Source organism: Choloepus didactylus, chromosome 12 (assembly GCF_015220235.1).
Source record: "Choloepus didactylus isolate mChoDid1 chromosome 12, mChoDid1.pri, whole genome shotgun sequence".
NCBI lineage: Eukaryota > Metazoa > Chordata > Mammalia > Pilosa > Megalonychidae > Choloepus > Choloepus didactylus.
This window is the reverse complement of record NC_051318.1, coordinates 33,320,082-33,344,217: the sequence shown is the minus strand read 5'-3', so window position 1 is coordinate 33,344,217 and position 24,136 is coordinate 33,320,082. Positions and strand designations below refer to the sequence as shown.

The 24,136-nt window shown below is 35.6% G+C and overlaps 2 protein-coding genes across 4 annotated transcripts in view; one reads left to right on the top strand and one right to left on the bottom strand.

Moving 5' to 3' along the window:
• Positions 1–12,632, top strand: part of TPP2 (tripeptidyl peptidase 2) — a 115,381-nt gene extending 102,749 nt beyond the window's left edge. For 2 of the 3 annotated variants that reach the window (XM_037800115.1, XM_037800114.1), the window contains 5 exons: positions 660–756; positions 1,730–1,860; positions 7,591–7,798; positions 9,623–9,742; positions 11,722–12,632. In XM_037800115.1, the coding sequence (XP_037656043.1) occupies positions 660–756; positions 1,730–1,860; positions 7,591–7,798; positions 9,623–9,742; positions 11,722–11,811 (646 nt within the window). In that variant the 3' untranslated portion in view covers positions 11,812–12,632. Of the gene's footprint in view, positions 1–659; positions 757–1,729; positions 1,872–7,590; positions 7,799–9,622; positions 9,743–11,721 lie in introns of those variants that run through there. The other variant, XM_037800116.1, reaches the window with a different exon arrangement.
• A 3,603-nt stretch (positions 12,633–16,235) lies between these two features.
• On the bottom strand, positions 16,236–23,554 carry METTL21C (methyltransferase like 21C). Its single transcript, XM_037799630.1, has 4 exons — positions 23,425–23,554; positions 20,347–20,498; positions 17,725–17,842; positions 16,236–16,630 (listed from the first exon to the last, which is right to left on the bottom strand). The coding sequence occupies exons 1-4, from the start codon at positions 23,552–23,554 to the stop codon at positions 16,236–16,238; spliced, it is 795 nt and encodes a 264-aa protein (XP_037655558.1).
• Between the last annotated feature and the right edge of the window lie 582 nt (positions 23,555–24,136).

The window sequence follows — 24,136 nt, the reverse complement described above, 5'->3', positions numbered from 1 at the left end:
TTTATTGTTTATACTAAAAATTAGTGAATAGTTACCTATGTAACTTAAATTTTGTTGTCTGTTGCAGTTAAATTAGTTCACTCTCAAGGGACCCAATCAACCTTATTTTTGTACCATTTACTATGAAATTTTGGTAATATTTTCAGTGAATTTACTTAAGTGACTTGTCTCTGGTAGTAGTTATTCATGGTTGGGATTTTATTTTGAATTATTGTTTCCCCTAACACATTTAATCAGGAAGAACTGATAACAGTTTTATTTAACTTCCCCATCTGAGGGCCTGAAATGTCTCTTCATTTATTTAAATAAGACTTTAGATATTTTTAGAAAAGTTTAAACTTTACTTTTTATAGATGTTTGGTATTTGTAAATATTTTAATCTTTCTTACTATTTGTGAATGTGTTTTTTCTCCTTTCCTAAATCTAGTTATAGCTGGAAAGTAATGATGCTTATTTTATCTTACCAACTTAATTGAATTTAAATAGTTGTCAGTTTGGGTTTTCTGGTTTTCAAGATAAGCATTTATGCTGCCTGCAAATAATAATACTTTTATGTCCTTCTCAATAACTATACTTATACTTCAGTTAGAGGCTTTATTTTATTGGCTGGAATTTCCAAACAAATGAAATATGAATGTTTTTCTCTCTTACATTCATAGGCTGGATTCTTGTGACATTTATAATGAATTGAAAGAAACATATCCTAATTATCTTCCTCTGTATGTTGCACGACTTCATCAGTTGGATGCTGAAAAGGTTGGATGTGTTCATTTTTAATCTTATTTTATTGGAAATGTTAGATAAGGTGTGTATTTTGAATGAAGTTGCATATTTGTCTTGCCTACTGAAAATGTTTTCCTCAAATTAAACACTCTAAGCTATTTTCATTATTGTTATTTACACGACCTGGCCATTGCAAATTTAGTTTAGATTTAGGATTGTTACACATTTGTTCAGTGGGAGTATTAGTAGGTAGGACTCTCTAAGGATTGCTTTTACGACATTAACCAAAGAACAAAGAGCAGAAGGGTTCTGACTGGTTGGAAATCTGAACCTCTTCAGTGAAAGAAGAATGCCCTACTCTGCATTAACCATTCTCTTGTAAGAATTAGAGATATTCCGGACAGTCTTAATATGGACCGGTTGTTGTTAATATGGTGGCATTGGTACAGTGCTAGCCATAACCAGTTAAAAATTATCAAAGTTTAGTTATTAGAGAATATTTAAAGAGGACTTCTAAAATGCTTTAATAAGAAAAGAACTAATTATTAAGAATATCATCATAATTGTAGTTACAGACTATGTTGGTTATATTCTGTTTACTCTCATTTTCATATTTTTTAACGATGGATTAGAAAGATTAGAAAGAATTTCGTTTCATCAACTGGTTGCTTTTTTTACTTCTTTTGTTATATGCTGTGGGACTGCTATAAAAGCTGATCTCATCTCTAAAATCTTGATATACAGAAAAGGAGTTGCCTTTGTGAAAAAAGACACTTGATATTTTTATAAACTTTATTTTTTGCTAAGTGTCTCACCATTTAACTCCAACAAGAAATGTATATTAGGTGTTGTCACATCTGAGCCGAGCCCCACTGGCTACAAATAGATTCCATGGTCCCCACACTGTAGCTGCACCTCTTGTAGTTGACACAACAAAAATGAAAATGCTTCAGTATACTGAATGATACATCAGTTTTTTTCTTACTACTTCTTTTTTCCTCCCCAGGAACGAATGAAAAGACTTAGTGAAATTGTTGAAGCTGCAAATGCTGTTATTTCTCATATAGATCAAACGGCTCTAGCAGTTTATATTGCAATGAAGACTGACCCCAGGCCCGATGCAGCTACTATAAAAAAGTACCTAACCAGTAAATACTCTTTCTTGCATCTCATTTCTTAGTTACTTTTTTAAAAAGGAGGGATTTTTTTTTTCAGCTTGCAATGTTATTTAGAATATTCCTTTTTTCTGATATTTCTTATATCTTTGTAATCTGAATGATCAATATTTGAATATTCCCTACCTTAGATATTTTCTAATAATTTTCTCTAATCCTTTAAAATTAAGCCAAAGAAAAGAAGTTTGCTTTCTTTACCATTAGGTGCTGTGAAGAGAACAGATTTGTGTAGCTGTAGTAAACAGTCCAGCCACTTGAGAACTCATGTGACCGTGGTATATGAAGAAGTCAAAACATAAAAATAATGATTTTTAAAATATTTTCCAATAGCATTGAAAAACCTAAAATTTCGTTTTTAATGCCTATTTAGGAAAATGGTAAAAACCTAAAACTGGGTTAAAGCCATTATCTTACCAGCTTAATTTTACAGAATTGGCTTTACGGTATTGTTTGGAGAAAAGTGGAGGGGAAATCCGTAGCTTAGACCTTATAAAACCTAGTGTTATATTTAAAACAGAGAGGCTTAAGTAAATTGCAGTTGATATGGTTCCTTCTTAATGACAGAATGAGTGTGATTTCCTTATATTGGTTTAACAGTCCTACAGCTCTTTAAACCAGTCTGCCATTTGGTCACCTTCATCCTTCCATGAACTCTTACCATAATCTCCTGACATTTCTCCCGTTATCAATTTTTCCTCATCACTTTGGCTTATTTTAAACTTGGTCATTAACTGATGAAGATAGGAGTATCGTCATTCTCTTATAGTTATTATAACTGATAAACCAAAGTTGTCCATACTGCCTAAAAGTACTGTATAAATTTTCCTTAAAGATTCCATTAGCTTCAGTCAGAATATATTTTTTTAACATAAAATATTTGCATTTTAAACAACTAGAACTCTTGGCATTACATTGTTTAGACCAATATTGTGGGCAATCTTATGACTCTTACAAACAGTAGTTTTCAAGTGGAATTTTATTCTAAATTGTTATTTTAGCCATTGTCAGTACCCTTTCATATTTGCCAAAGGAGCAATCTCAAAACATTGCCGTTTTGTTGTTGTTTTTAATAAAAAGTGCAGCCACCACCACTTATTAAGTCAGGTTATATACAAGCGACTATTTGAGGCATTTTAAATACACTGTCACATTTAATTTTAATCTCCCAAACAATATGTGAAGTAGGGTTATTTTTTTCCCCCATTTCTTAGAAGAGGAAACAAGTTCAGAGAGGTTAAATGATTTGCATAAGGTGACAATGCTAGGAACTGGTTGAGCCAGGATTCAGGCTGAGATCTGTCAGGAAAGTCTGTGCCCTTCTATTTCCTCATAAGCAACTCCTTACATTCCTCCTCCTTCCTTATTCAGAAGGTTAACATTTAGCCTTATTTTTTTCCTCACAAGTGTCAACTCCCCTTTACCTGTACACATCTCCTTGCTCCCTTTTTGTCTCCCAGGATGAGTATACTCCCCTCTCCAAGACTAACCTTTCTATCAAAATACTGAATCCTCTCCATTTCCTTCATTACTGCCTTCCCTTAACAAGACCCGTTTTCCTAATCTTCAGTCTCACTTCAGGCATCTTCATCTCAGCCTACAGACATATTCACATGTCTTGTATCTCTTTTTATGACCCCTGGCTAATTTCAAGAGTAGTCCACAATGCAGTTCTTCTTCCTTATATACCAGTCACTGTTAATCCTATTGCAGAATGAGTCTATTCTTGATCATGTTAAACTTGTCTTCCCTGGATGAGGGATGATAACCTAATTGCCAAAGTCAGTGGCCTATTTTGAGTCTTCTTGACCTTGCTACAGCATCTGACATTAGCTGTCCCCTGTATTTTTGTTATTTTGTACTGTTTCTAAGAATAATATAATTTCCTCAAATTCAGATGTATAGGAAGTAACATGTGCAGCTTATTTCGACATTTTAATAAAGATTAAGATCCTTTTATCCCTCCTGATATTTTGGACTGCTTTCTAAATGTTATCATCAGCAGAGGAAGAATCTTAATTCCAGGTTAAAGATAACCAGATGTACAATATTAGTTGTGTTTTCAATTTTATTCATTCCTTTTTGCTCACTATTTTTATCTCAATGTTTTTTTTCAGTTTCTACTCTTTGGAGAATTCTGGACACTGACTCCAGTGGCTAACCAAAAATAATAATAATAAAATAGAGTACTGGCTGTTAAAGAAAACAGCATAAAGACTTTCAGATATACTGAGATAAAACTAAAAAGGGGCCAAAAGACACTGTAAAAATGCTAACAGTGAAGCTAGTTTAACTTTTTGGCAACATTGAATCAACTTGTTCATCCTTATGAAGTATTTTCCCCCAAGCCTTTGCTTTCACCAAGCTAAAATGGACTCTGATCAGATTTTGTTTGAACAGAGGACCATATCCAGATTTGAAATACATTGCTTTCAATCAATACAAGTTGCTATCTGGAAATATTTCATATTTCATTTAAGTATGATCTGTTGGGCAAGTAGCAGCAGACTTTGGCATTGATTTCTCATTTCGATGCAGAATTGCTTTCACTCAAATCATTCATGTGTCAAAAAATTATAAGACAGCCCTTTTTTAATGTCAAAGTAATATTGATTTTACTAACAATAGATGATCTAATAGCCAATGTTAGTTAAATTTAAACTGCAATTTATTTACTCAAGCTATTAGAGTATCTGATTCAGGTTAAATTGCTTCCTAAAATATAGATATTATTACCTTGATAGGTTATTAATTAGATCCAATTCAAAAGATGTTTATTGAACAAACACCATGTATAAGGCTTCACTGAAAGAGATTTTAAAAATGAACAAGGTACTCTACCCTTAGAAAATTTATAATCTGATATAGAAGATGAAATTGCCTGATAGAATGTGATTAAAATATATAATAAATACTTTAAATTGAATTGGCCTGTAGGAAGGAAAGCTGACTTTCTTGTGAGTGGGGAAACCCTCCTAGATGAATTAAGTATTCAATCTGAGCAGGTCAGTACTAAATTAGAAGGGGGTAAGAAAGAAATATCACAGAGGTGTAGAGTTTAGATTATTGGGTTAGCAGATGCTAAAATAGTAAGGGATTTTACAGACAGTTTAGTCAATGAAAGAACACCTGTGCCATCCCCATCTTGTTTTCTTCCGCATTGCGTGTTTTCCAGCCCTTCTCTAGGCAGATAGGACCAATCAGTCAATATTGGTCTGAGTGATAAAACCTGTTTTGCCAATCTATTTCTGTACCAAGGCCCTTACTCTTCTTTGCAAAATGGGGATAATAATTGTACCTGCCTCCTAGAGTTGTAAAAAGTAAATGAAGTACTGCTAAAAAGTACCTGGATATAGTACCTGGAATCTAAAAGGTAGGTGGGGGAAGGAGGAAATCTCAATAAATGAGAAGCTATGTAGATGCCCCTCAAGTTTAAGTTCCATGATTGCTTATAAATCCTTGTGATGTTAAGTCCAAAGTAACCACGAGAGGATTATATTTGCAGTCCCCAGACACTTTTCCATGAAGAGTGTGAAAGTGTGTTCTTGAAATAAAGCTTTAAAACTCCTTGAAACACTTAGGCATCTTTTGGGCATAGTTTCATCTGCATTACAAATGCATTAAGCTCTGTGACTATCCTCTTTGATGAAACTGCAAATATGAGAGAAAATTTCTTGGCAGCTATACTATCCACATTACCCTACCACTCACTTTTTTTTTTTTAATATTCATTTTATTGAGATACATTCACATACCACGCAGTCATACAAAACAAATCGTACATTTGACTGTTCACAGTGCCATTACATAGTTGTACATTCATCACCAAAATCAATCCCTAACACCTTCATTACCACACACCCAAAAATAACAAGAATAATAATTAAAGTGAAAAAGCAATTAAAGTAAAAAAGAACACTGGGTGCCTTTGTCTGTTTGTTTGTTTGTTTGTTTCCTTCCCCTATTTTTCTACTCATCCATCCATAAACTAGACAAAGGGGAATGTGGTCCTTATGGCTTTCCCAATCCCATTGTCACCCCTCATAAGCTACATTTTTATACAATCGTCTTCAAGATTCATGGGTTCTGGGTTGTAGTTTGTTAGTTTCAGGTATCTACCACCAGCTGCCCCAATTCATCTGAACCTAAAAAGGGTTGTCTATATTGTGTGTAAGAGTGCCCACCAGAGTGACCTCTCAGCTCCTTTTGGGATCTCTCTGCCACTGAAGTTTATTTCATTTCCATTCACCTCCCCCTTTTGGTCAAGATGATGTTCTCCATCCCATGATGCAGGGTCTACATTCCTCCCCAGGAGTCATATTCCACTTTGCCAGGGAGATTCACTTCTCTGGGTGTCTGATCCCACATAGAGGGGAGGGCAGTGATTTCACCTTTCAAGTTGGCTTAGCTAGAGAGAGAGGCCACATCTGAGCAACAAAGAGGCCCTACCACTCACTTTTGAGATATAAAGTGGACTTAGAACCTCTGAGAATGCCCTAGTCTAAGGAAACGTCTCAGAGGCAGCATTTTTTATAATACATAGCCTTCACATTTCCTAACATGCAGCCTCTTACACTAACATAAGACTAATAGGTGTCCAGGGTTAATAGATGCACCCTTGAGCACCTAAGTGATTGGATGGTTGTTGTGTCCCCCACAAACATACAATTTGGTCACTTGTTGAGCGTTGATTTTGTAGGCCTAGCAGATTTCACATGTTGCATGTTTCACCTTGGGTCCTTCAGAATCATTTTTATTGTTAGACACTCGTCCATATCTAAGTGCCACATTGTCATTTTCTCAACACTTTCTTTCCTCACGGCTTTCACACTTACTGACATGAGCTGAACAAAATGCTTCAACTAACGAAAGCATTCTAGAGACTTAATGCTTTTCCCTGGAAGGTAACTTGTTAATATTTTACTCAACGACTATTTATTGAATGTCTGTTTTGTGCCAGGCATTGTTCTAGGCACTTAGAACATATCAGAAGAAACAAAGATGCCTGCCCTGGAGCAAGGCAGTTTGTCATAGTGATTAAGATCATGGATTCCAGAACCAGACTGCTAAGTTTAGAATCCTGGATCTGCCACATACTAACTGTGGGACCTTGAACAAATTATCTAATCTCTTTGTGCCTCAGTTTCCTCTTTTGTTAAAATGGGGTTAATAATAATGTCTTACTCATAAAATTGCTTTGAATATAAATGAATTAATATGTTAAAATGTTTGGCAGTTGCTGGCACATTAATTGTAAGCTTTGTATTTGTTTGCATACAAGTTCCTGACTAGAAGTTCTTTGTATATCTGTATATACATACAGAGAAATATATAATAATTGCTATTTATAAGGAGTCTGAAAACTTTAAAGAAAAAGACATCAACTTAACAGTTACATAGCTGACAGAATTTAGAACCCATTAATCTTTCAACCCTGTTACTTATGACATTCTGTTTCAACTAAGTACGGCTTACTTTAACTCATTTAATATACATGTGTAATATAGTTGTTCATTTGATGTTTATTAATAATTCTAAGGAATCATATTTGATACACAGTTCAGATGTGTGTGCATATATAGACTGTTTCTGCTTTGTAAATCTTAGGGGAAAATGTATGAATTTAAATTCAGATAAGAATACTTTAAAAGACATTTTACCTGATATGTGAAATATTCTTTGATTTGGTATACAGTGATATGGACAAACAAAAATCTACCCTCGTAGATGCCCTTTGTCGAAAAGGATGTGCACTGGCAGACCATCTCCTTCACTCAGAAGCTCAAAATGGGGCTGTTTCCTGTGATGCAGAAGGAAAAGAGGAGGAAGGAGAAAGTACTTTGGATTCCCTGACAGAAACTTTTTGGGAAACTACAAAATGGACTGATCTTTCTGACACTAAGGTAGTGTTTGTTTGAGCATAGTTCTTCAAAAACAACTTCTCTCTTGTGCCCCATTGCTTGCTTCTTTACTGTTTCACAGTTGAGGAGCCAGAAGGGTAAATGACTGAATGGAACAAGACTGAGCTCAACTGTGAAGAAGACATTATGTTTAGCTGATAGCTAACATATGCCTTACCTGTTTTTAAAACATTTTACCATAATTTTATCTGTCTACAAAGTGGCTGTTGGCCGCACTAATTTTGAAAACAGTTTTAAGAATATATGAGGTAGTCTTTAGACCAAACCAGTTAAATATGAAGCTAAAATTAAGAAAATCTTCTAGAAATTGTCTTCATACTTTCCTGCCATCTATTAATGAACTAATTTGTAGGGACAGGAGGGGTTTGCTCTGGTTATTTTAGATATTTATTTTTAACTTCTAAATAATTATCATCTTGATTTATGGTTAATGAGTTTTAAAACACAGCTAAGTAAAAGTAACTTTGATTAACTATTTTGGATTTTGGTTGTTATAAAAATATCTTTAAATCCTTTTAGCTCTCTACTATAATTCTTACAGTTGAGACTATATAACTACAAGTTTTAATCTATTTTCCTTCCTGTGGAAATAAAGGAATTTTAAGTAAATTAAGTCAGTACAATTCTCACTCAGCACAAGCAGTTATTTTGTTTTAGTTATCAGATGTGTGTTTCACGATTAAATATGGTAATCTGCAATAAAGAGTTCTGGAAGTAGGAAAAAATTCTTCTATACTTCAGGTTTCTTCACAGCAGTACAGTAGTGCATATATAGAAGGTACTCAGTTATATTCAGAAAACTGAAGGAATCAATATTGCACAAAGGTTAAGAATTCAGATCTGAAATCAGACTCCTTGAGCTTGAATCCTGCCTCTACCATTTTTTTAATCTGTATGACCTTAGGCAAGTTACTTAACCTTGATGCCTCAGTTTCTTTATCTGTTGAAAGATGATAGTGACACTGCCTGCCTTTGGCCTGTTATGAATATGGAGGTCCTCAACAATAATTTGCTGTTAGTATTAACAAACAATTACTTTATGTCCACTATTGGCCATATATTCTACTTGGTGCTAGAAAGATAAAGATGAATAAAAGCTTGGTACTTGCCTTTGGGGAACTTAATATCTAGTCAGTAAACACTTCATGAACATCATAATAAAATTGTTAGAAATAATTCTATCATTGAAAGAGTACTATTGGATTAGGGGCTGTGCATTAAATTGTCAGTTTATTAGTTTATGGCAACAATTGTTGAACACTTTACTTGACTCTAAGATACAAATAAATGTGATAGGATTTTTGTCTTTGAGGACATTCTAAAAGTGGAGACCAAACATTTTTTAAATGGTTACAGATATCTTTGACACATGCAATAATCAAAGAAACAAAACTTGTACAAAGACAGTAATTGAAAGTAAAAACATGTTTGTCTAATCTAATACTTTTTTTTTACTTTAATCTTCATTTGCAATTTGCTATTTTTGTCCCAATTTGCATTTTAGTAATCATATACATTAGCTTTGCTTTTTTTTTTCCACATAAAGAAGTATTTTGGTATGGGTTTCAGCAGCTAGTAATTTACCATAATATTTGCTTTTTTCCCCAAAATATGTTATTTGCTCTGTGGAATATTCAGTCCTTTTGAGCACTTTTTTTAATGAAGTTTTAAAAATTTTACATGGTGTTAGGTATTCATTTTAAAAGCTGCCCTTATATTAAATCCCTAATTCTTTCCTTATTAAAACTGTATGCCTTAAAATGTAAATATTTCATAGAGAAGCTTTAATATTGTTTTATGTCACAGGTTTTGACATTTGCATACAAGCATGCATTAGTAAATAAAATGTATGGGAGAGGCCTTAAATTTGCAACTAAACTTGTGGAAGAGAAACCAACAAAAGAAAACTGGAAAAACTGTCTTCAAGTAAGTGAACTGTCATAATGTTAAGTTTTGCATCAATAATTGCATAGTGAAAAGATAGCTAAGAAGCCATATGGTGATGATACAATTATGCTGATTTTATCATGACTAATTATTTTAATTAATGTAATGTGAACTATAAAATAAATATATTAGACACAATCCATGGGCTATTTAAACACTTACGGTTCCTATTCAGAAAAACCTATATTTAGCCTCACTTGGTTTTAGAAACCATTGGCTTGCAAGTGTTTAAAACAGACAAAATGCCTTATGAGCATTGTATAATTAGAATACATGAAGTTTTCCTTTGTGAATATAATTTATTATAATTCCTTTAAAATACATGTTGGCTCAATTCCAAAGTGGTTGATATTTTAGAGTTTACATTTGATTTTATTCTTCAGTTAAGATGATAAGCCATTTTGTTAACTACTTTATCATATATCGTATTACATACAGAGAAAATCTGTAGTTGAACTTTTTACATGTCAGAATGTCAAGTATAATAATTTATTGAATTCTACAGAAATGATTTAAGTCTTACCTTGTGTTTGTACATGTGTAATTCTTTGTGCCTAAAGGGTGGTGCCAGATGGGGCTAAGGTCTGGAGTAATTAGAATTTATATTAATGTATTCTTTAGATGTGAAATTGACCAGTAGGTTCCTCTGGAAATATTTGACAATGAAAGTAAGCTATAGGTTATCTTTATTCTTAGAAACTTTTTCTGAGTATTCTTACCAGTCCAAATTGTAAGATTTTGTACTAGCATCCTCAGATCTTTGAATCTGAGAGTTAACAAAACTCTTCCTGGAACTGTTAGTATGTCTAATATGATTCTCATCACATAGAATACAATCTGTAAGAAATTATATTTGAAGCCAGAGATCTGCACAGACATTCACATCAGGAAATGTTTTTGTTTTAAACTTGTCTCTCATCCATGGTGCTCCCCCACTGTTCTTTTCTCCACAGAGCAACCAGAAAAGATGTCTTTTGACACCTGCTAGTGAATCTCCATCACATGTAGAATAAAATACAAAGTCTTCACTGTGGCCTATAAGACCCTAAGTGATCTGGCCCCTGCCTACCTCTCTCACTGTATCTTATATCAAACTTCCCCTCACTTTCTCTGCTTTTGCCACACAAGCTTGCTTTTTGCTTGGCTAACCTAGCCACACCCTTTCCTACCTTAGGACATTGGCTTTAACAGTTCCGGTTATATGGAATGCTCTTCTCTAGATTTTCACATAATTGGTTACTTTTTGTCATTCAGATTTCAAGCTAAATGTCACATCTTTGGAGAGATTTTTTTATTATCTAAGTTGACTAACTTTCTGGTATTACTTTTAAGTTTTATTTTTACTCTATACCTGATATATATCTTAATTATTTACTTGTTTATTCATCCATTCATTCATTTATTATTTGTCTTTACTGAATAGAACACATTTCCTTGTTCTTTGAGAGTAAGAAGTGAGTTTGTCCAGTGCAGTTTCCCAATGCCTAGAATAGTGTTTGACTTATATTGGGCACTCAGGAAAAATTAATGAAAGGAAGTTAGGTTGATAGGAACGGAGCAGATAAGTTAAATTGGAAGGAAGGAAGCAAGTAAGTTAAGTTGAAAGAAAGAGAGGAAGACAAAAAGGTTAGGAAGGAGAGAAAGGAGGAAGATTGTAGGAATAATGAGGATAGATAGGAAGAAGGGATAGGTAGGAAGGAGGTTGGTAGGAAATTTGATTGGTTGGTTGATAGGAAGGAAGGACAACTGGTTGGTAAGAAGAAAGGAAAAAGTTGGTTAGTAGGACAGAAGAGTGATAGGTGGGTGGATAGAAGAAAGCTTGGTTGCTTGGGGTGGAAGGAAGCTTCTGTATGTTACTTCTCTGTTATTAAATATTTAATAAAATAATTTACCCTAAATATTGAGCTTGAAAAATATGCTTATTTTCTTTAATAATATATCACTGTGTTTTTTTATAGCTAATGAAGTTACTTGGATGGACTCATTGTGCCTCTTTTACTGAAAACTGGCTCCCCATCATGTATCCACCTGATTATTGTGTATTCTAAAATAGGAACCAAGATTTAAAATTTTAAAAAAGAAAGTTTTATAGTGAATGGGTATAAAAACAAATTTGTGGCATTTTTAGTATAATGCATGTTTTCATCCACTATCAAATACTGATTATTAAATGATGTGTATTTATCAGAGAATTCACTGGCGTGTGGCTTAATACATGTAATGTAGACCTCTGACATCATGGTGTTTTCTTAATGCCTCACATTGTTGGCAACGGGATGTGCCCTAACTGCCAAAACCAAGGACTTTCAGTTGGGTTGCAGCTTATTGCGTGCAGGATAGGTTCTGAACAGTAACTTTTAACTGCAAACCTGTAAATTCTATTTTTTATTTTAAAAATGAACAGGGTTTTAACATGCTGGACTTTAATTTTTCAATTGTATGAAGGCCTTAAAAAAGCTACATTAAACGTAGCTAAAATTATTTATTGGGCTAAAGTAACAGGACCTCATGTCCAGATTTTTTTGGCAAATGTTTACATTCAATTAAGGCGAAAAAATAAAACCATCACGGATATGTGGCTGGAGCATAACTGCTTCAATAAATCTTTATCTTGGACTTATTTAAGGCAAATCATTTTTAACATCCTCTTGAGTGCATAGCATCAGAATGAACTAATACTACATGTATAAGTGCCAGACAGCTAAATCTGTATCAGGTATTGTAAAGATACACATATGGTATGTTTTATTAAAGTTGAAATAATGTAAAACACATGAATAAATGTACAAAACCAAGATCACAGTACACCATATGCATTCTGATACCTTAAATGTTTTTTTATAATTAATAAAAGTGATATTGAAGCTTCTTGAAGTTGGTCATAATTTTTCATAATAAAATTTGGGATTAGATCAGAAATAATAAATGAAATTCACAGACAAAAAATTCTACGTAAAGTAATTTATTTCATAAAGTACGGTTTTGCAATTATTTGAATGTTATTTCCAGTTCTTACTGCACTATTAATTTCTGTCTATGTTTAACTTTTTATTATTTTCATCTTTTTTGTTTTTTTTAATTAGAGAAGTTGTGGGTTTACAGAACAATGATGCATAAAATGCAGGATTCCCACATACCACTCTATTATTAGTACCTAGCATTGGTGTGGTAACTTTGTTACAGTCCGTGAAAGCACATTTTTATAGTTGTATTATTAACTACATTCCATGGTTTAACTTAGGGTTCACTGCATTGTGCAGTTCCATGGATTTTTTTCTTTTTAATTTTTATTCTAGTACCATATACATTTCAGATACATATTCAGCTACTGTTAATTATGTTTACAGTGTTGTGCTACCATCGCCACTATCCGTTACCAAAATATTTCTATTGTCCCAAATAGAAGCTCTGTGTACTTTAAGGCTTAACTCCCTATTCCCTACCACCACCCCATCCCCTGGCAACCTATTTTCTAGACCCCTGGTAACCTATAGTCTACATTTTGACTCTATGAGTGCTTATTCTAATTATTCCATATCAGTGAGATTACACAATATTTGTCCTTCTGTGTATGGCTTGTTACACTCAACATGATGTCAAGATTCATCCATGTTATCACATGTATCAAAACTTCATTCCTTTTTACAGCTGAATATATTCTGTTGTATGTACACATACCACATTTTGTTTATCCGTTCATCCTTTGATGGACACTTGGGTTGCTTCCATATGCCCCAATTTTTCTGTGTAACAAGCTACCTCAAAACTCAGTGGCTTCCAACAATTATTTATTTTCACCCTTAAGTCTAATTTGCTGGAATTTGACTGATCTAAGGTGAGCTCAATCTGGATGATTTCAAGCCTGAATCATTAAAATTGACAGAGAACAGAGGATAGAGAAACATTTTAAAGGACACCATGGTGGTACAGTCTGTATAGTATAGTAAGACAAACAATTCAGTTACTTCAACAAATAAATGGCAAAATGCATTGGCCATTTTGAAAAAAAGCAATATGGAGAGGAACCTTGTAGATTAATAGAGATTTAACAGTCAGTCAAACTTGGACTTTATTTGTATACTGATTCATGCATGACATTTATGAGACAATTGGAAATTTGGATACTGAATAGATATTTTAATATATTAAGTTATTTAGTATATTAAATATAAAATTATATTTTAGATGTGATATTGGTATTATGGTTATGTTTTTTAAAAGAGTTTGTATCATACAGATAAAAACTGAATTTTCAAAAGAAATGTCTGTGATTTGCTTCAAATTAATATGAGTGGGGAAGTGAGCGGGAGGCACAGCTGTAATAAGAATTTCCATGGGTTGAAAATTCATGGGAGGTTGGGAGGTCACTGTCCTGTTCTGTCTACTTATTTAAACAACATTATTGGTCTATATTTGATAGACAATAAACTGCACATATTTAAAGTATATAATTTGTCTATATATATTTAAATTTTCCTATAAAAAGTTTAAAGAAAAACTATCTTTATAACTGTAGTCAAACCCACTTAGAAAAATGCAGATTTCTAACCATTTTGAAAATAAGCATGTGACCATCATATCCCTTTAACTTGGGAACATGGAAGATGTCTATTATTGAAGTCTAAGAAGAGAATTAGGGAATGGGTCTTATTGCTATAATTTTCTTAATAGATTTCTCTAAGTCGTGTACTTGAAAGAGAGCAGATTTGGTAAGAGAACTTGTTTGCTATCAGGACAAACCATGTTTTTTTTTTTTTTTTTAACAGCTTTATTGAGGTATAATTTACATACCATAAAATTCACCCATTTTAATTGTACAATATCTTTAGTGCAACAATCAACACAATCTAGTTTTAGAACACTTCACCCTTCCAAAAAAGTTCTCTCATGCTCATTTACAGTCAGTCTCCACTAACATCCGTAGGTCCAGAGAACTTAAAAATTTCATATAAATGGAACCATAAAATATGTAAACATTTACTTCTTTCCTTTACTGTGACGTTTTTGAGGTTTATGTATATGTTGTTGCATGTATTATTCATTCCTTTATTTCTTCCTTCTACATTCTTTTTTAATAGAACAGTTGGAAGTTTACAGAGAAATCATGCAGTAAGTAGAGTTCCCATATACTCTCTTCTCACAGTTTTCCCTATTAACTTTTTGTATTAGTGTAGGTTATTTTTGTTGCAGTTGATGAGACATTATTATAATTATGCTATTAAGTTTAGCCCACTTTACATAAGGGTTCACTCTGTTGTACAATTCTATGGGGTTTTTGTGTGTGTGCATGGTAACATATACAATGTAAAATTTTCCTTTTTATCCCTTTTCAAATGTACAATTCGGTGGTATTAATTACATTCAAAAAGTTGTGCCTCCATCACCATCATCCACTGCCAAAACTCTTCCATCACCCCAAACAAACTTCTTACCAGTTAAATATTAACTCCCTTCATTCCCCTCTCCAGCCTGGCCTCTGGTAACTTGAATTCTTGTTTCTGACTTTATTATAATAATTTGCATATTCTGCTTATTTCAAATGTGACATCTTAAAAAAGTTTGCCCTTTTATGTCTTTCTTATTTCACTGAACATGTCTCGAAAATTCATTCACATTGCAGCATGTGTCACAACTTCATTCTACGTTATTTTGATTTGTGATTTTATTTAACTAGTGGTGATAGATACTTAGCATATTAATTTTCAGACTTTCTTCTTTTGTAAATATTCTCTTATTTCTCTCTAAGCATCACGTTAGTTCACCTTATGACTTTTCACACATAGAATATGCATTATCATTTACTTCCAAATATATTCTGTTTTCCCTTGTAATTTCTTCTTTGACTAATGAGTTATTTTGTTACCGATTTTTAGGTTTATTGCATTCTGGTCATATATAGGAAGTCAGTCTCTTAAGACATTATTATTAAGTTTTTTTAAAAAATTTATCAGCTTTACACTAGAAATGAACGAATTTTGTCCATCTTTACTTGCCTTAGAAAATCTTTATTTCACTTGTTTACTGAGGGATATTTTCTCTAGGTATAGAAACCTGAGTTGGCAGTTATCTTCTGTCTGCACACTGAAGATAACAGTTCTGTTGAACTAAATATCCCTAAGTGAACTTTGTTGGTTTTTTTTTTTATGTGTGGTTGTGAAAAAAGCAGACAATCCAGAAATCTAACATGAAGTCCCAGGAAATTGACACATAAGAGACTGTATTTAGAAAGTAAATTTGCTTAAGTTCCTGAGACATCCATTTCCTTACTCCAGGACTGCCCCCATATATTTCATTTTCAATAAGTTATTTTAGAAAATTGACTGCAGTATTGCCATGTGCATTCTAGCTAGGCAAGTTGTTTCCATGAACTACCTTATCAATCTTATAAAAGAAGTTCATTAATAGTCTTTTATTGCCAGTGAGTTTTTAACAGCTCACAAGACAAGCTATTTTGAAAGGTATTTTGTTTAATTTACTCCCATTTTAGTGTTCCTTTAAAGAGTTTGACTGATGACTCTGGAAATTCAGCCAAAAGTGTTGTTTCAAAAGTTTCCTTGAATTTACTTAAAAATTTGTAATCAGTACTGAATCTGAACTTGTTTGCCCAAAGCAACACTGTTCCTGGCTGACAAAGGTATACCATGGTGGTGAGCAACTTGTCCAGAAAGTAATGGTCATAGACCACATCAGAGGCCAAAACATAATCATAATAAAAAGTTGACTTGGGGAAGTTTTGTTCCAGATCTTCTCCCCACACCAGTTCTTTCACTTCAGGCAAATGTGCTGTACATTTCAGGGTGTTTCTTAAAAGATTGTATTGAAGGTTTCCAAGGACATCAGGCAGATCCGTTGCTGTAACTTGCGCCCCTAAGAAAGAAAAATTATAACTACTGGTAAAAATTTTGGCAGCCACAGTGTACATATACTCGGAGAAATACAGTAGAACTGGGTTTTTCAGCTTGGCTCTACTGGCATATAGTTTGGATATATTTGACATATTTGGGCTGGACATTTCTTTCTTGAGGGGGAGCGGTTCTGTGCACTGTAAGATGTTTAGCACTATCTCTGGTCTCTACCCACTTGATTCCCACAGTGCTCCTCCATATCCCTCCACTGAGTTAACAACAATCAGAAATGTCTCCAGATCCCACCACATTTCCTTTGTGGGACAAAATCACCTTTGGTTGAGAGCCACTGACAGAATAATGTTCCCAATTTTTAAGAAACTAGCAGTGACGTGATGGTAGGAGATTTTAGCTAAACATTAGGGGCCTGAGCATCTGCATAATACAATAATTTATAATGATTTTCTCTCTAAAGTTGTATTTATCTGAGGATTTTGTTTTTCTCATATGCAAGGTATTCATCAAATTTTCTTTCCACACAGGATGATCTATTTCGTATAACTCCTCCTTATCTAAATTCATTCAATTAATTCTTACAAATTTTAAAGCTTGTGATAAGGGTTCACAAAATGTCACCGTATTTTCAGACTGAGTTTAACAGAAGAATAACTAATCCTGTAAGCAGAACTATGCCACATTTGTACCTATCTTTTTCCTAATGCCCAAGAACTCAGGGCATGCATTTCAGGTCTTAACCTGTCTTCACCATGATTTACTCATCTTTTTATCCGCCCAAAATGTCAGTTTAAAAATGTGCAATAAGTAGTATAACACTGTTGTTTACAACAGAGATTCGGAATCACGGCCCCTGACTCTCAACTTTACCAGGTGGTAATTGGTTGGATTGGGCAAGTCACTTAACCTCTCTCTGACACTGTCCCCTTTGGGGACAATAGTGGTAATCCTTACCCTGTGACATTCTGAAGTGGATTCAATGAATAAAATCATGACCAAGCATCTACACCCCAACTTGACACATAGTAAACACATAGTAAATCACTGTTGTCATAGTAAATGTCTTTTGAAACAAGGTCAGGAATAAGCAAATGAACAAACCTAAAATACTAGCCACAATGGAAACAAGGCCAGGTCCAGCACCAATCTCAAGTACTTTTGCATCTTGGAGATTCAGTTCCTCTGTATGTTCCTCCAAGTACTGACACAAAGCAGTAGCCTAAAAAACATGTACAACAATCTTCACCTCAGCATTGGAGCAGTGGAAATCAGTAACGACCCTACCCACTCCCCACCCCTGCCTCAAGTTAAATACTAAAAGGCACATTATTAGTTTCAGCTGACTGAAGGGTTCATAAGAATTAAAACATTCACTTCCATATTTAGACCTTTCGAGTATGAAAGAATATTATACTTCAGGCCTTAGCTAAAGATATACCCTTATCTACCTATAGAACCTCTCCATTAGTTCTGACTCCATTTTCTATTTTGGACTCAGGCTGGCCTCAGGAATAGCCAGGATTATTTGAGGCACGCTGCCCTCAAAATTACCAGAGGTAGGATCAGAAGCAAACCTAACCTAAAAGGTCAGTACTTCCTCCTCATTTATTCAGTTAACAACTTTTATTGAACAAACACATGCAAAGATGAATATGACAGTTATCTCTATTCTCAAGGTACTTAGTTGGGGGGGGGGGCGGCAAAGCAAGTAGAAACTGCACTGCTGTGTGGTAAGAAGCCTAGAGGAGACACAGGCAGTGCGGAGTGGTAGAAGTACGGTAGAGGCCCCTGGGGAGTCAGGGCAGACGTGCTGGTGCCCGAAAGAGGTGAGCTGGGCCTGGAAGGACAAATGGGAATAAGCCGATAAACAAGGATGGGGGTGGGGGGAGGCACTCAAGGCAGAGGGTCACATGGGAAACAATACCATTGGTATGAAGGAGCAAGGAGCTCAGCTGAGAAGGAAAGTTTTGAGGAAAAGAGTTCTGGCTCTTGAGGAGAAAGAATGATTATTCACTATAAGTAGGTTTCAATAGTAGGAAGAAACTGTCACCTAAAATAATCAAGAAGACATTTCCCTTGAGGGAATTTCTGAAGAGATGGCTGTAGGCTCCCTTCCGTAAGTCCTCTTCCCAGTGAGGGGCTGGCCCTGTTTGGGGTATCTTCTGGAGAGAGAGCTTTTCTCAGGAACAGCTACATCTTTTGACATTTCACACCTACTCCCAACCCCAGCCCTAGTAGCCAGCTCTGAAGAGTGGTCTCTTTCAGAGAGAGCTGCACTTGAAGTCACACAAGAAAAGGGTGTTTTCCCACTTTAAATAAACCCTTCTTTTGCAGCTTTCAGGAAATCGAGGTCTCAAGGCCGTCAGTGTTTGATGCAAGGAAGGCTGAGGCCTTATTGAGAATAGAACGGTCTAGTGGTAAGATCCTCTTTCCATTTCTAATCTGCTAAAATTGTCTATTTGTCAAATGTATCATTTTATACTAGGAAGCTGTGGAGTTGTTTGGCTGTTTCCAAACTAGTTGTTAAGCCAAAGAAAAGCCTTTGAAGGAAATCATACTTACATGCATAAGGTCTAAAAAATACCCTTCCTTGTTTGGGTGGGGTGATAGAAGAGGGTGGCTCTCTCTCCCCTTCTTCCTTTCTTTCCTCTCCCTCCCCCTTGCCTCTGCCACCCCAGACAGCCCCTGAGGGTGCCCCATGGAACCTCTAATTATGACTATTCAAAGGGTTGTCCCTGAACTAGCAGCTTCTGTGTCACCTGGGAGCCTGCAAGAAAAGTAGAGTCAGGCCTCACCCCAGACCTACTGAATAAAAATCTGCCTTTTAACAAGAGCCCAGTATGATTAACAAGCATGTTAATCTTTGAGAAGTTCTAATCTGGAGCCTTTCTGAGCACAGGCTGAAAACCTCTGATGCAGTGAGAGAGTGATGGTGCTGGCATCTGAAGGCCACAGTCCAGCCCACCCCCAGGCAAACAACTTTACCTAATCAATGGACTTGACTGAACTCCCATTTCCTCAGCTCTAAGGTGGAAATAATATTCCATTACTAATTACAACTAGCATGAGTTTACAGGAGCACATCCTTTTATTCTCATAACCATCTCAGGGAGCAAGCATAATCACTACCCATGTTTTGAATGTGGAAGCAAAGGCACACAGAGGTACAGAAACCATCCATGGCCACAAAGCCAGGAAATGGCAGGTTTTCTGGCTCTAAACCCAGATGGTTTTCCCCATTGCAGCCCCATCCTCACAGGGCTGTTTCAGGGATAGCATGAGATAAAGTAATGCTTCCTAAACATTTCTACTGAAATACCCACAATGTAAAAGGGAAATGAATAACTGGGGTCCTGGTGTGTGTCCCAAAGGTACCTGCTGCAAACTCTAAACTAAAGACTTGATTCTTTTTCCTTAACAATTCATATGAATTTTGCATCCTATTTCCTGATATATTCAAGTTTATTTTAATATAAAAGTAATGAACTAAACAGCATAGAACAAAATCGATGCTTCTGGAAGAGGTGCTGTATTAATGCTAAGCCTGGGGTACCTCAATATCCAACACATCACTAACCCCCTTGGGGGGCTGACAATCGATCCTCAATTTGAAAAAAACAGAATGTTAAAACATTTGGCAGATTGTCAGGGCAACACAGATATAGGAAATGGTTATTATCGGGTATAGAAATCCCGACATCACAAATGTAACAGGTGTCTCACCCCCGGCCACACCACTGCTCCGTAGCACTCTATTGATTCTTGAATGATGATCTCCTTGCCTGCATACAGATAGTTCTCTTGAGTGTAACTGGAATAGTTTGTAGGAACAAATGTCTGGAGACTATGAAGAGATGGTTCTTCCTTGTTAGAACCTGTGAAGCAGAAAATGAAATGGATTTTATTATTTGTTAATCCAGTACAAATATATACACTTGGCACAACTGGTAAAATGGGAATAGATGAAGCAATTTCCCCACACGTGGACTAGGCAATCTATCAGTGCAATGGTTGCCAAATAGTACAAAACTGAATTATATGGATTGACAGAGATATGAAATTCAGACATGACATTTCTATAATATGACAAAAGGCTTTAAAATGTCCTGGGACTTCCCTCTATTTAGGAGAGGACAATGCAAAAGGTGTGGATCCAGTGGGATCTAGTCCCTACCCTATGTTTTAATGATGAGAGACAGCTAGCTTACCAGCAAAATGGCCCAAAAGGACAATCTGGATAAGAAGGAACTATGGACCTGACTGTTTTTAGGTCTGAAGTAAAGTACCATTCCCACATGTTGGCTGGATTGAGTTCCTTAAATCCTTCTCTCAACCACGCCCCTAAAAGATTAGACGATCCAAAGAAGAGCCAGCTCTCCAGTCCAGGGTGAGGTTGTCAGATGAGCTCCAGCTATTAAGTTACTATCGCTTCAAATACTCCTTTAAACACAGGACCCACAAGAGCAACTTTCAAATATCATATAAAAGGAAAGGAGCATCTGGTCAGGGCTGACCTGATGTCATCACAAAAATTGTTTCATGTTTTCCAAAGTGTCTAAGAATCAGAAGAGTAGTGAGTAAAAATGTCAGGAATGAGGATGTGGGCACATGCACTCTTAGGGGCCCTCTGCAGCGGAGGGTGAGATGTCAGGATCCACAGCTAGAAGGAATTAGCAATGAAAAGTCTGTGGGAGAGAGGTGAGTTGCATTTGCATGAACTCTGCTTTCATAACCCGGAATATAACTAGGAAATTTTTAACCTGGGTTGGAGAACGGGCTTAGGAAAGTAATCAGAAGTTGGCATTGGAAGCCCTTGAGTTAGGAATACACTCACCGCAGGAAGGGAGGGAGCAGGGAGGGCTGGCCAGGCCGGCATTTGAAGAGAGACACCTGATCAGGAGACCACCCTTCAGAGGCAGATGCTACAGGCTATTTCAAGTTTCATTTATTTCAATTATCATCAAAGCACTGCTATGCTGTTGATCCACAAACCATTGGTAACCAGTTCACAAGATAAGTACAGAAATTGGGAGTAAGCCTTTAGAAATGTTTATGACAATTTAACAACGTCTGTTGGATCTAAATACAAAAAACTGGGACTTGCATGTCTTTTTATGTCTTTGTATGTGTCTTCACTTTGTGTTCCCACAAATTCATTTTTATTGTAGTTACAAAAATATCAGTATGTGATTGATCCAGAAAAAAACAAAATTACTGGCCCTTTGCCACAGTGTGTTAGAAGCACTGCTTTCTGCTCTTTTGTAATTTAACCTAATAGATGGCTGTCGCCCTTTAGAGAGTTGTTCTTGGCCAGCCACGGGTTCTGCTTCAGCATATTCCACCACATGAAAGAATTCTCTGCCCTGACCAAAAGGTGAGCTTCCAAAAACCTGGGACTTCAATGAGCTTGCAAGAACTTGCTAATAAATCACAGCTAATTCAGTCACTGGACTGTCTCTTGTACTGTCACATGCCTTGGAAGGGAGTTGTAGGAAGAGGAAGGAGCACAGATTTGTAGGATTTGCTGATTACTGTGGCGTATGTAAACTGTGCCTTATCTCAAGCTACCAATGTGATGTCACTGGGAAGAGCTGTGCAATAGCACACTGTTATATGGGATTTCTACCACACAGATACAATAAACATACAACTTCAAGAGCATAGATAACAGTAAAATGGAGTAAGTTAATTACTGAAGTGTTTTGAGTATTTACATTAACTTTTAAATGTACATTTATCTTTAATGTAACTTATTGAATTGTAAATTAATATAATTTAAATTTAAAAATAAATGCCCATGTTTAATATCATCTTGCAAAATTCCTGAAATTCAGAAGCCAGTACAAATCTGCAGGAGTGGCTGACTCAGGGAAGCCAGACCATCAGAGACTCATGCCAGCCCCTGCAGACTTCCCTTCCCCACCCTTCTTCCTGTCGTGTACTTATCATGATTTGGAAAACTTATTTTCCTTGAAAAACTTACTTTCCTCACAAAACTGTAGGAAAAGTCAATGGATTGATTTTGATTTTGAATGGATTGTCATTTCACGGGTAGACAAAATTGTCAGTTTATGCTTCCCATAACTTTGTAAAGAAGCATGGAATTTAAATATTCTCTCATATGATATTTCTAAATTCTATAAAGATAAAGAAAATTATTGTACATTGAATATTTGTAGTGTATTGTATCTCTGCTAGCCTGATAGTTTTCAAGAGTTCAGATTTTAGAGATGAATAGAGTTACATTTTTATGTAAACAGGTTAGTAAAAATAAATAGCATCCATATTTGGTAGAGTTGGGCCATATTTTTACCATTTTGATTGCACATATTTTCAACGATATGTCTTGGCTTTTATTACATCATTTGTTATGTCTATTATTTATTTACTACTAAGACCTCACCCAGAAATACAATCCTAACCCGTTCCGTGTTCTAATGGGAATATACATTTTGATTTGCAATGGTCCACTATATGGACACAGCTGCCAGGAATGCAGTATGGTGAAAAACAGAAACGAATCTAGATTTAGTTTCTTCCAAAAAAATAAATTTTTTTCTCATAAAAAAAATTTTCTTTGCACAAGATAAAACAAATTTGTGGACTTGACAAGTAAAAAATGAAAAAAACAGGAATTACTTTCATGCTATGCTTATACTTGCATGAATCATTTTCTACTATGCTTTTACAGTAAAAATCTAGAGTAAGAGGAAATGGACATTGTTGTCACTGAAGTTTACTTGAAAATGTCATCACCAGAAAACAATTGAGAAGGTATTCAGGTGGTGACAAGGAGATTACCTCTTGGGGGTCCCCTGCTGCCATCTTCCTGAAGAGTCCCCTTCTTGTCTGCCTCTAACCAGCCACCTGGGGTTCTCAGTCCTCCCCCAAGGCTCCCGGACTGCTGCGTGGAGCTCAGACACACGTCCATGACTGGAACGGCCTGGAGGGGAAAGAGCTGGAAGAACCTGAGTCACTCAGCCCAAGTGAAGTCTGATCTTCCTGGAGAGCTCTGAAAGGTGTAGCTTATCGCCTTAGCATCTGCTGAGCTGAAAAGAACCTCTGCTTTTCAGCTTAGTTCCCTGAATGAACAATGGACAGCCAGGCTGGTTTTGCAGAGCGAAGTAGAAGGAGACCACTAAACAGTACCAAACCTATTATGTGCAGGATGACATGCAAAAAAACAGCATTCATAGCCAGAGGACAGGCAACAATTTGCTCAGGAAGCTGCAGCAAAGATTTGTAATTTTGCAAACTTATTCTTTGCCACCCGCCTCCCAAGTACTGTAGTACATCACTAAGTATGGTTGTCTAAAATGCATTTCTACTGACTTTCAGAACTGAATCTTAAAAAAAAAAAAGTCTGTCTAGCATTATGTACCATTGAGGGCACCGTGCGGATTATGGGGTTAATGACACCGTGGATGAGAGGTCAGGATTTGGAGCGAACTCAGCTGCTCTCCTTTCATCTGAGGTTTTATCGCAGTGTAGTAGAAAGTGCTGGGGCTGAGAG

Coding starts and splice junctions, on each gene's coding strand:
- METTL21C (XM_037799630.1), bottom strand. CDS start 23,554: ATGGACGTGTGTCTGAGCTCCACGCAGCAGTCCGGGAGCCTTGGGGGA. Junction 20,499..23,424: donor CAGCAGGGGACCCCCAAGAG/GTAATCTCCTTG, acceptor TCTGCTTCACAG/GTTCTAACAAGGAAGAACCA. Junction 17,843..20,346: donor GAGCAGTGGTGTGGCCGGGG/GTGAGACACCTG, acceptor CATGTTTTTTAG/GCTACTGCTTTGTGTCAGTA.